At 43.8% G+C, this 12,383-nt stretch overlaps 2 protein-coding genes across 2 annotated transcripts in view; one reads left to right on the forward strand and one right to left on the reverse strand.

Moving 5' to 3' along the window:
- Positions 1–9,719, reverse strand: part of zcrb1 (zinc finger CCHC-type and RNA binding motif 1) — a 39,878-nt gene extending 30,159 nt beyond the window's left edge. Inside the window, exons 1-2 of the mRNA XM_078417069.1 lie at positions 9,393–9,719; positions 3,042–3,160 (exon numbers count right to left, since the gene is read on the reverse strand). Of these exons, the coding sequence (XP_078273195.1) occupies positions 3,042–3,125 (84 nt within the window). The 5' untranslated portion in view covers positions 3,126–3,160; positions 9,393–9,719. The remainder of the gene's footprint in view (positions 1–3,041; positions 3,161–9,392) is intronic.
- pphln1 (periphilin 1) overlaps positions 5,146–12,383 on the forward strand; it is an 83,902-nt gene continuing 76,664 nt past the window's right edge. Inside the window, exons 1-3 of the mRNA XM_078417465.1 lie at positions 5,146–5,229; positions 5,922–6,103; positions 9,847–10,031. Coding sequence (XP_078273591.1) covers positions 5,146–5,229; positions 5,922–6,103; positions 9,847–10,031 — 451 coding nt within the window. The remainder of the gene's footprint in view (positions 5,230–5,921; positions 6,104–9,846; positions 10,032–12,383) is intronic.

The raw sequence follows: 12,383 nt of genomic DNA on the forward strand, positions 1-12,383 counted from the left end.
ACTGAAATCCTGAATTTTTTCACGAAACAATTGGGAGTTACACTGCAATGAGGATTGCAGTGATTCAATAAGATCATCATTTCAATAGACAATAGGTGCAGGAGGAGGCCATTCGGCCCTTCGAGCCAGCACCACCATTCAATGTGATCATGGCTGATCATTCTCAATCATTATCCCGTTCCTGCCTTCACCCCATACCCTCTGACTCCGCTATCATTAAGAGCTCTATCTAGCTCTCTCTTGAATGCATTCAGAGAATTGGCCTCCACTGCCTTCTGAGGCAGAGAATTCCACAGATTTACAACTCTCTGACTGAAAAAGTTTTTCCTCATCTCCGTTCTAAATGGCCTACCCCTTATTCTTAAACTGTGGCCCCTGGTTTGGACTCCTCCAACATTGGGAACATGTTTCCTGCCTCTAACGTGTCCAACCCCTTAATAATCTTATATGTTTTGATAAGATCCCCTCTCATCCTTCTAAATTCCAGTGTATACAAGCCTAAAGTACCTAAGAACTCATTTTGGGGTCTAGAATGTGCATGAATACCATGACTACAATAATTGCTCTAATTAATTACTTATGAAGCATATTATAACAAGCCAAAGACACAATAAGTTTAAAATAAATATATATAAACATAGCACAAAAAGTAAGGAAATTTGTGTTTGATAGATTATTTCTTTGTTGTAACAATGCTTCATTCATATTTTTTATTATATTTCATATTTCAGATACAGCGCGGAAACAGGCCTTTTCGGCCCACCAAGTCCGCACCGCCCAGTGATCCCCGCACACTAACACTATCCTACACACACTAGGGACAATTTTTTACATATACCCAGTCAATTAACCTACATACCTGCATTCTTGGCAATAAATCTTATACCGTTGGAAAGCCTGTTTATTTCCCTTTTAAATGGTGCCACATTTGTAAGGAACATGCATTTGTGGGATGAGCAGCAGAGCTGAGTATATGGGTTGCGCCCATGAAAAATTTGCCAAATCTTCTCTGCCAATGCCAAACAGCTTATTCTGCTGTTGCTATTGACTCTTGTTTTGAGCTTCTGGTACCCCCAGGTGCTGACAATCAGGTGCCTGATTGGCACCTGATTGGCAGCATCTGTGAGCATGGGCCCTGCTACAGTGGTCAGTAGGTGTCTGCTCCAAGAATCGGCATGCCACGTTTGACTGATCTGGATAGGGCCCGTGCGATAGGGCAACTTCAAGTTGGTGTTCCGCAAAACCAAGTTGCGGCATTATTTGGAGTGAGCCCTAGTACCATCTCCAAAGTGAAGGCCAAGTTCCATATAACGGGGGATGTCAGAGACAGGCCGCGAAGTGGGCGTCCCAAGAAGACGACACCTGAAGGAGACCGTTTCCTCACCCTGTCAGCACTTAGGAACCGTAGGCTGTCTTCTAGATTTGCAGTCAAGGTTTGCAGGACAATATGGCCGACGGCTCTCTGCCCAGACAATTCGGAACAGACTGCACGCAGCCGATCTCCGGTCTCATAGGGCTGCCAGGAGGCCTGCCATGACTGCCCTTCACCGTCAGGCCCGTTTGCGCTGGTGTCGGCAACACGTGCACTGGAACCTGAACATGTGGAGGAACGTTATGTTCAGCGATGAGTCCAGATTCTGCCTACGGCAGTTGGATCATAGGGTCAAAGTGTGGAGAAGACGCGGAGAACGCTATGCTGATTGCTGCACCGATAGAGTAACATCTTTCGGTGGAGGCACTGTGATGGTGTGGGGCGGCATCTCCCTCACTGGAAAAACGAGGCTTGTCATCATTGGAGGCAATCTCAATGCAGAGAGATATCGCGATGAGATTCTGCAATCAGTGGCAATCCCATATCTCCACAGTCTGGGACCGAACTCCATCCTCCAAGATGACAATGCTCGCCCCCACAGAGCAGGGTTTCTCATAGGCTACCTCCAGAATTTGGGAGTGGAAAGGATGGAATGGCCTGCCAGCAGTCCTGACCTCAACCCCACTGAACACTTGCGGGATCAGCTTGGGCGTGCTGTTCGTGCCAGAGTGACCAACACAACCACGTTGGCTGACTTGCGACAAATGCTGGTTGAAGAATGGGATGCCATCCCACAACAGTGTGTGACCAGGCTGGTGACCAGCATGAGGAGGAGGTGCCAGGTTGTTGTCATATCATATCATATATATACAGCGCGGAAACAGGCCTTTTCGGCCCACCAAGTCCGCGCCGCCCAGCGATCCCCGCACATTAACACTATCCTACACCCACTAGGGACAATTTTTTACATTTACCCAGTCAATTAACCTACATACCTGTACGTCTTTGGAGTGTGGGAGGAAACCGAAGATCTCCGAGAAAACCCACGCAGGTCACGGGGAGGACGTACAAACTCCTTACAGTGCAGCACCCGTAGTCAGGATCGAACCCGAGTCTCCGGCGCTGCATTCGCTGTAAAGCAGCAACTCTATGGTTCTTCCACACGCTACTGAGGCTCCTGTTTATTAAATGAATAAATGATTAAATTGCCAATATGTCTTGTTTCTTCAGACTTCAATCATCCAATCCACCAAACAACGCTGAACAAGAGTCAATGGCAGAATAAGCTGTTTGGCATTGGCAGAGATTTGGCAGATTTTTCATGGGCGCAACCCATATACTCAGCTCTGCTGCTCATCCCACAAATGCATGTTCCTTACAAATGTGGCACCATTTAAAAGGGAAATAAACAGGCTTTCCAACGGTATAAGATTTATTGCCAAGAAGCATTGTTACAACAAAAAAATAATCTACCAAACACAAATTTCCTTACTTTTTGTGCTATGTTTATATTTTTTTTAACACCGTCCCATTCGAGGTTACTGCACAAAGACTAGATCCAGGACAATTTTTGTCATCTACTAAAATATCAAGTCAGTTTAAGCCTCCCATTCCATAATATCATTTGAAAAGCATACTTTTGAAGAAAATATTCTTGAAGTAAAGAACATTGTTCAGTGCAAAATAATGTAATTCCCAACATCCATTCAGCAAGGAATATAAGTTTTACCTTGTGCAGATCACTATTTGTCAATGAAAATGGCAAATTTGATACATATACTGTGCTTTTACTTGGTGCCAGACCTCCACTCATTTTCTTTTCATCTAAAATTCTTTGTTCACAGGTAACTACAAGAGATAGAAAAATCACAGTGATAGATGTAACCTCGTTTGATGTATTGGTCGCAGTACACAAGAGAATATCTATTCAAGTAGATGCATCCACACACATGTAACACTCAAGCTACAGTGCCTTCCATTATGTTTGGAACAAAGACCCATCATTTATTTATTTAACGACATCCGGAGACTGCAATGGATCGTTCGCTCAGCTGAGAAGGTTGTTGGCTGCAACCTTCCCCCCTGGACAAACTGTACACTTCAAGGGCCAGGAAGCGAGTGAACAAGATCAATTCTGACCCTTCTCACCCTGGCCACAAAATCTTTGAAGCACTTCCCTCTGGAAGGCGACTCCGGACTGTCAAAGCAGCCACAGCCAGACATAAAAACAGCTTTTTTCCCACGAGTAGTAGTTCTACTCAATAACCAAAGTCTGTGGTCTCTTTTTTGCTCTGGTTTATTTTTACCCACATGTTTAGACCGTAATGTTGTTTCCTTATTGTTTTGATGTGTTTATGCTTTATTCTTAATTGTTAACTGTATGTTTGTGTTGTCATTTGTGAGCAGAGTATGCACATACTTGGCCAATAAACCTATTAATTAATTCATTCATTCATTGTAGCCTCTGTATTTCTGTTCATGAAGTCTTCTGCGGACAGTGGTCATTGACAAATCCACACCTGACTCCTGAAGTGCTCCCTTTCTTAATGATTTTCCAAACAGTCGATTTTGGTAAGCCGAAGGTTTGGCTGATGTCTCTAACAGTTTTATTCTTGTTTCTCAGTCTCATAATGACTTCTTTGACTTTCATTGGTACAACTTTGGTCCTCATGTTGATAAGCAGCAATAAAAGTTTCCAAAGGTGATGGAAAGACTGGAGGAAAAACGGTGCTGAGAGCTCTCTTATACCTGCATTAAGGAGGCAATTAAACACACCCAAGCAATTACAAACGCCTGTGAAGCCATGTGTCCCAAACATTATGGTGCCCTGAAATGGGGGGGACTATATATAAACACAGCTGTAATTTCTACATGGTGAAACCAAAATGTATAAAAATACCCTTTAATAAAATCTGACAATGTGCACTTTAACCACATGTGATTTTTTCTATTAAAAATCTCAAATTGTGGAGTACAGAGACAAATAAATAAATGATGGGTTTTTGTCCCAAACATTATGGAGGGCACTGTATTTAGAACAAAGTAATGAAAGTTCACAGGATCAATAGTGTTTAAAGTATTCAAAATCGTCATCAGACATGCAACAGCATGAACAACAACGTGACAAAGTTTTAGATTAGCAGCTTACACATAAACTACCTTTCTTTATTTAATGTGCAATTCAAACATACTACAACAAATCAAATTCAGCTCACTAAATTTTATTATCTGGATTTTATGGATAAAATTGTCATCTTTATATCCTCATTCTCAAAATCAACCTAATTTTTCACTGACAAATTATTTAAGGTTACAACGAGCTTGAATTGAGAAGACATTAGTCAATATATAACTTCTGCATAAAAGTTTTAGTAATTCATATTCAGTGTGATACTGAAATATATTGTTTATATTGTTAATCTTATTTTCATTTATAAGGTTACAAATCACTAGAAACTTAGCTTTCAGAATTATTATTATGATTAAAACAGCAAAGTCAAGAATCATATAGGATGGAAACATACTCTATGGCACAATGAGTGCATGCAGACCATCAAGCACCCTTTTACAATAAAAGCACAAAAAACAGCTGGACGAACACAGCAGATTAGGCATCATCTGTGGAGGGAGATGGACAATGGTGCTTTACTATCACTGCACAGTGAAATTCTTTTTGCATAGATCATACATGCACGAGTCGCCATATTTTGGTGCCATTTACAAAAGGTCCAAATTCCAGAACAGGTGTTCGATGCACTGGAGCAGTTACAGGTAAGCCCCAGGCTACTTCAGGACGTCCTCTGTTGCGTTCAACCACCTTGGCCCGTGAACCAATGTCCCTTTTCTCGCTCGACCGCCTTTGTGATCTGGAGGTGCCGCCTGCAGCCGACCTTGAAGGCGCTGGAGACAATACCCTGGTACCTCTTCTACCGCACACTCATTGCGTTTGCTGTCGCCAGCAGCTCCCTCCTCCTTGGCTTCGGGCCGAGCTTGGCAGCTTCTAACTTTTAACTATTTTTAATCAGACTTTATCTATATACTAAAACTCTTGTTTGTTTGTTGGTTGGCTCCTGAACTACAGCCAAAACGATACACGATAGCGCGACAATTTTCGGCCCACCTTACTCACAGAGTTGTCCCTTTGGTGCTAATGGAAATCGGTGTTATATTTTTAAAGTTATTCACATTTTAAAGTTTAAATCTATCTCCTAGGGAGGGAGGGGGGTGGAGGGTGGGGGGAGGATAAGGGAGGTTGAGGGAGAAGGGGAGGGTGCTGCACCAATGCAGGAGAGGTTTGGGCCCAACGGGTTCACTTGGTCTAGTCTTGCACTAAATGTTGTACACTTTACATCTGTATACTGTGGTCAGATTGATTGTATAGTCTTCTTTGACTGGATAGCATGCAATAAAAGCGTGATATGGCTCCAGCATATCTTCACTCGCCGGCAAGATTTCAGGAAATCTGACCATCTAACTGTGCGTCTATTCCCTGCTGATAAACAAAAGCTGAAGCAGGAAGATCCGGTACAGAAAGTTGTTCTACACTGTCTGCTGACACGGATGACATCTAACACAACTTCTTTGAGTCAGTGGATTCGTCCTGTTTCAGCGGTCTGCGGCCAACCTGAATGAGTACACCACTGCCGTAATTGACTTTGTCAGCAAGTGCGTAGAGGACTGCGTGCCGAAGAACACAATCTGCGTACCCCCTAACTGGAAATCATTGATGAACCGTGAGGTATATTCCCAGGTGAAGGCCAGGTCCACTGACAAGACAAACGATCCCAAGCGGTACAAGAAAGCTCACTACGATCTTCGCAAAGCCATTTGGAATGCCAAGAGACCATACTAGGACAAAGTTGTGTCACAGTATAACCACTCAGACATCTGTAGACTGTGGCAAGACCTGAAAACTATAACTGGCTGCAAATTGCTGGTGATAGTGCGGCCCTCCCTGATTAAGTGAATGCATTCTATGCTCGCTTTGTGTAGGACATTGGGGCGATGACATCCATCCCATCCGACTCGAGTGTGCCTTTTCCCAGGGTCACTGTTGCAGACATTAGATTGGCCTTCCTGAGAGTGTACCCATGGAAAGCAACTGGCTGGAGGGTGTCCCTGGCCCCAGCCTTAGGAACTGCATGTATCAACTGGCGGGAATGTTCATGGACATCTTTAATCTCTCCCTACTTTGCTCCAAGGTACCCACCTGCTTCAAAAAGACTATTAACATTCCAGTGTCAAAGAAAAGCATGAGCTCATGCCTTAATGACTACTGTCCAGTGGCCTTAAGTGCTTTGAGAGGCTGATTATAGAACTCATTAAATCCAGCCTACCAAGCAGCCAAGATCCACTGTCATTCACCTCCTGCCATAACAGGTCCACAGCTGATGCCATCTCCCTGGCCCTACACTATCCCTGGAAGGCTTGGAAAGACACCTACGTCAGCTTTCTATTCATAGACTACAGCTCTGCTTTCAATACCATTATCCCATCTCCAAACTTGTGGAACTTGGAGCCAGCACTCACCTCTGAACTTTTTTTTTCTCATTTATTATATTGTTTACAGTGTACTATGATTACATATTCTGTTGTGCTGCTGCAAGTAAGAATTTCATTGTTCTATCTGGGACATATGACAATAAATCACAGGCAATAGGTGCAGGAGTAGGCCATTCGGCCCTTCGAGCCAGCACTGCCATTCACTGTCATCATGGCTGATCATCCACAATCAATACCCCGCTCCTGCCTTCTCCCCATATTCCGTGACTTTGCTATCTTTAAGAGCTCTATCTAATTCTCTCTTGAAAGCATCCAGAGAATTGGCCTCCACCTCCTTCGAGGCATAGAATTCCAGATTCACAACTCTCTGGGTGAAAAAGTTTCTCCTCATCTCCGTTTTAAATGGCCTACCCCTTATACTTAATCTGTGGCTCCTGTTTCTGAACTCCCACAAAATCGGGATCATGTTTCCTGCCTCTAGCGTGTCCAATCCCTTAATAATCTTATATGTTTCAATAAGATCTCCTCTCATCCTTCTAAATACCAGTGTATACAAGCCCAGTCGCTCCATTCTTTCAACATATGACAGTCCTGCCATGCCGGGAATTAGCCTTGTGAACCTATGCTGCACTTCCTCAATCGCAAAAATGTCCTTCCTCAAATTTGGAGACCAAAACTGCACACAATACTCCAGGTGTGGTCTCACCAGGGCCCTACTCCTCTTGTTAAGAAGGCCAACATGCCATTAGCTTTCTTCACTGCCTGCTGTACCTGCATGCTTACATTCAGTGACTGATGTACATGGACACCCAGATCTTGTTGTACTTCCTTTTTTCCTAACTTGACACCATTCAGATAATAATCACCATTCAGTTCACACTGCCACCCAGCTTTGTGTCATCTGCAAATTTGCTAATGCTACTTTTAATCCCTTCATCTAAATCATTAATGTATATTGTAAATAGCTGCAGTCCCAGCATCGAGCCTTACGGCACCCCACTAGTCACTGCCTGCCATTCTGAAAGGGACCCGTTAATCCTTACTCTTTGTTTCCTGTCTGCCAACCAATTTTCTATCCATGTCAGTACCCTACCCCCAATACCATGTGCTCTAATTTTACCCACTAATCTCCTATGTGGGACCTCATCAAAGGCTTTCTGAATGTCCAGGTACACTACATCCACTGGCTCTCCCTTGTCCATTTTCCTAGTTACATCCTCAAAAAATTCCAGAAGATTAGTCAAACATGATTTCCCCTTCGTAAATCCATGCTAACTCGGACTGATCCTGTTACTGCTATCCAAACGTGCCGCTGGTTGGTAGATTAATTGATCACCACAAATGGCTTCTAGTGTGTAGGTGAGTGATAGAACTTGGGGGCGTGGGCAAAATTGATATGAAGTCAAGGAAAATAAAATAGGATAAATGTAGGATTAACCCGAATTGTGGTTGATGGTTGGCGGGATTTCTGTGGGTCTACTCTCTGTTAAAACATTTCCTCCCTCCTGGTCTCATACTTCATTCTCATCCCCTTTCAGGCCCCATAGCAGAAGCATCCACATCGCGGGGGCTGGAAACTGGGTGTCCTGAGCTGATTCTGCTACCACCATCATCTACTGTGCAAGCGAGGCTCCCACTGATTATCGCCGGAAGCTTGCGCCCTTTTCAGGACGGACGATGATAGTAATGCAACATTTGAATGATGGACACGAGAGAAGAAGATCCCCTTTCTGTCCTGGGCCTCCTCCATTGTCAGTGTGAGGCTAAATGCAAATTAGAGGAACAGCACCTCATATTTGGCTTGGGTAGCTTACAACCCAGTAGAATGAATATTGATTTCTCCAACTTTAAGTAACCTTTGCTTTACCTCTCTCTGCGTCCCTCCCCATCCTAGTTCTCCAACTAGTTTTACTGTCCTCCTGATTAAATATTACTGAATGTATGCTGCGTATGTGTGCTGTATTGTCACCTTCCCCTCAGCGAACAATGAACCATTCTACATTCCCTTATCAGCATCCACTTTGATCTGTCGTTTTCACACTTTACTCTTCTATATCTCTAGACTTCCTCACCCCTGACTCTGTCTGAAGGGTCTCGACCCGAAACGTCACTCATTCCTTCTCTCTAGAGATGGTGCCTCGAGCGGGTTACCTGAGTTACTCCAGCATTTTGTGTCTATTTCCTCCAGATTTCTTTGCATTTGCGAACTTGGGACAAAGATGACATCTGTGTCTGCAGTTCCTCGGACGTCTCTCTCAACTTCATTTTCATCTCGACCCGAAAAGTTCAATTCCCTTCACAGATGTTGCCTGGCCGCTGAGTTCCTCCAGCAGTTTGTTTATTTCGAACAAATGCAGTTTACTCTTTTTATTTAGAATATTCTGATTTATCCTATTAATTGTATATCTGTATCACGACTTTAAATTATATGCACACTTGAAAAGTCCCTTCTCTTCAAGTAACACGCTAGCTCTTCTTATGGAAAAGTGTATTCGCTTGCTCTATTGACTAGTCTCGCGCGAGACAGAAGGGAATTAGGCATGGTATTAAACCGAGAGATAAATGTCAGATTCTTTACCTGAATCCCCTAAATCATGCGGCTCTTTCTGTTACGTTGACTCCACATTAACCCAACATCATCAAACAATCTCGGGCGCCATGTTGTTTCAGAGATCTCTCCTCCCCCGTGTCCCGCGTGATTGGAAGCTCGCTGGGTAAACCCTTCAGTACAATACTATTCCTCTAATATTATTCCAAAAGCCGTGCGGTGGTTTATATTGTCACGCCTCTCTTTTTGTGCACTCCAACTGGCAAGGGGGGAGTTGACATTTTATTCCGGTTTTCTGATTCCATCAGTGTGGTGGCAAGATTGAGGAAGGTTTTATTCAGCAAAGATGGAGTAACTCAGCGGGACCGGCAGCATCTCCGGAGAGAAGGAATGGGTGACATTTCGGGCCGAGACCATGCAGCAAAAGTGTCAGGGTCATTCGGGACGGGATTAAACCACCAGAGGAAAAGCGAAACTAAAACAGGGGGAGGAGGAGGAGGAGGAGGGGAAGCGATTGGTGCGTCGCTTTGCGTGGGAGAAGCGTCCAGGTGACGCGCGCCGTTTCCGGCGGAGTCTCGCGCGGCGCCGGTTGCGGAGGGAAGCGTTTGAAACGTTTTTCCGAGCGAAGGTCGCGCGCGAGTGACGCCCCCCCCACTCTCTCCACGCGAGGTAAGGCGTTTCCCTGGTAACGGGTCGCGCTCGTTCGGAGGCCGTTGTATGCGGTAGTTGGGACGGGCACGCGAACGGCCCCGGGGCGGGGAATAGAATGTGTTGGGGCTGAGTTTGGATCAGGTAGTTCCCGCCCCCGTGGGTGGGGGTCCGGGCCAACGCGGGGTTCCATTCGCCCAAGCTGAGGGCGCTCGATGATGGCGTCGAGGTAAAGAACTGTTCTGGAGGTACCATTGATGATTACTGGCTCGGTCGGTATCCACCACCCTATTGTTATCTCTGGGCCGCGTTTCATCTTATTTTTGTTTTTTCTTACATATCCTACTATTATGTGAATAGTGCCGCAAACTAAAGGTCGACTTAGAGGTTGTAAATACATACTAAGGGTTTACAAAGCGAACACAATTAACAGAGACGTGCATGGTAAAGAGGGGAAGGACCGGTGGTTTCAACTATTTATTTCAATGTTTGAGGCATAACGGGTCAGGTTGACTATCTCAGAATGTGGATTGTATTGGGGTAGTGGGATATTATGGTTATGAGTAAAGTAGGACTGATAGTTCAATGTCCCAGGGCATAGATGCTCCAGGCGTGATGGGAATACAACCAAAAGAGGATGCGGGGGTTAACTTTTTGATCAGGAAGCCACATACCCACAATGGTTAAAGAATATATTCTAAGGGGATTGTCCAGTGAGGCTAGAAAGGTAGAATGAGGCAATAAGAAAGGAATGATTACATTGATAGGACTATATTATAGGCTTACCAGTATTCAGTATGAATTACAGGTGCAGATGTGTAGGGTGATTGATTGCAGGTAGTATACTAAAAATAACAGTGTAGGGTAAGTGGGAGATTTCAGCTTCCCTTGTAATGACTGACTCACCCATCCTGTAGGGTTTGGTTGGGGTGGAATTTGTTTGCAAGAAAGATTCCTTCATCAATATATTGAGGGCTCTACTAGGGAGGGTCAACATTGGGCCACCTCTTAGAAAGTAGGACAAGTAACTGAAGTGTAAGTGGAGGAGCACATTGTGAACTGTGACCATAATCCTATTAACGTTGTCTTTGTGGACTTTAGCAAGGCTTAGGCTAGTTTGGAAGGTTAAATAGCATGGGATCCAAGGTGAGCTAGCCAATTGGATTCAAAATTTGCCTGGGGAAAGGTTTCAAATTGTGGTCGATGAGTGTTGTTTTTCTGATTGGAGGCTGTGACCAATAGTGTGCCGTAGAAGTAAGTCGCTGTTGTGTCCACTGCTGTTTGTTATATACATTAATGATGTGGATGGTAATGTTGTTAGCATTGTTAGTAGAATTAAAACATAGGCTTAAGATGAGAGGGAAGAGGGGGCACCATTTTCACTCAGAGGGTAGTCTGTATCTGGAATGAGCTACCAGATGAAGCTGTATAAATGGATCTAGCTCAATCTCTCAACTTGTACTTCCCTCTGGAAGGTGACTCTGGACTGTCAAAGCTGCCAGAGCCAGACATAAAAAAACAGCTTTTTCCCCCATGAGTAATAGCTCTACTCAATAACCAAAAGTCTGTAGCCTCCTTTTGCTCTGGTATTTTATTTCATTCACATGTTTAAACTATAATGTTTTATTCTTAATGTTTTATGCTTTATTCTTAATTGTTTACTGTATGTTCGTGTTGTTACTTGCGAGCAGAGCACCAAGGCACATTCCTTGTATGTGTACAGACTTGGCCAATAAACCTATTCAATTCAATTGGTTGACACAAAATGCTGGAGTAACTCAGCGAACAGGCAGCATCTCTGGAGAGAAGGAATGGGTGACGTTTCGGGTCGAGACTTCTTCAGACAAGATATTAACTTGGTTGGTGCTCAAAGGAATGCCAGAGGGCCTGTTTCCATGCTGTACAGTTCTCCAAATCTAGGAGTGAAAGGCAGAAATAAGTCACGGCAGGGATCTGTAATGGATGTTGAAAACGTGCAGAATATTTTCAGATTGATTTGTTGTCATTCAGAGTGCAATGAAATTTCTTGTTCACTTGAAACTCGTAGGCTGAACAGTATACATTAATGATATTTACAAAAATCAGTACGTTTGAAACAGCAAAAAGGTACAATTTTGTACGCCAAAATCTATGGAGTGTAAAAGAATATTAAAGTACAATAATAATAGAAATCACCTGTTCTTTTTTTAAAGTTTGCACTATCTTTGCAGTGTCAGGACCGATGCTGCATTTGGTGGTTTTGATTTTTATCCACCATTCTCAATTAAAGCCATGATATCTAGTTCATCGTGTTGCACTGTGTATGGAAGTGGCTGATTAGAACAGACTGGGCTCAAAGGTTACTTTTATACAGGTGACATTTGGTAGTGGTAC

Source organism: Rhinoraja longicauda, chromosome 20 (genome assembly GCF_053455715.1).
Source record: "Rhinoraja longicauda isolate Sanriku21f chromosome 20, sRhiLon1.1, whole genome shotgun sequence".
NCBI classification, from domain to species: Eukaryota; Metazoa; Chordata; class Chondrichthyes; order Rajiformes; family Arhynchobatidae; genus Rhinoraja; species Rhinoraja longicauda.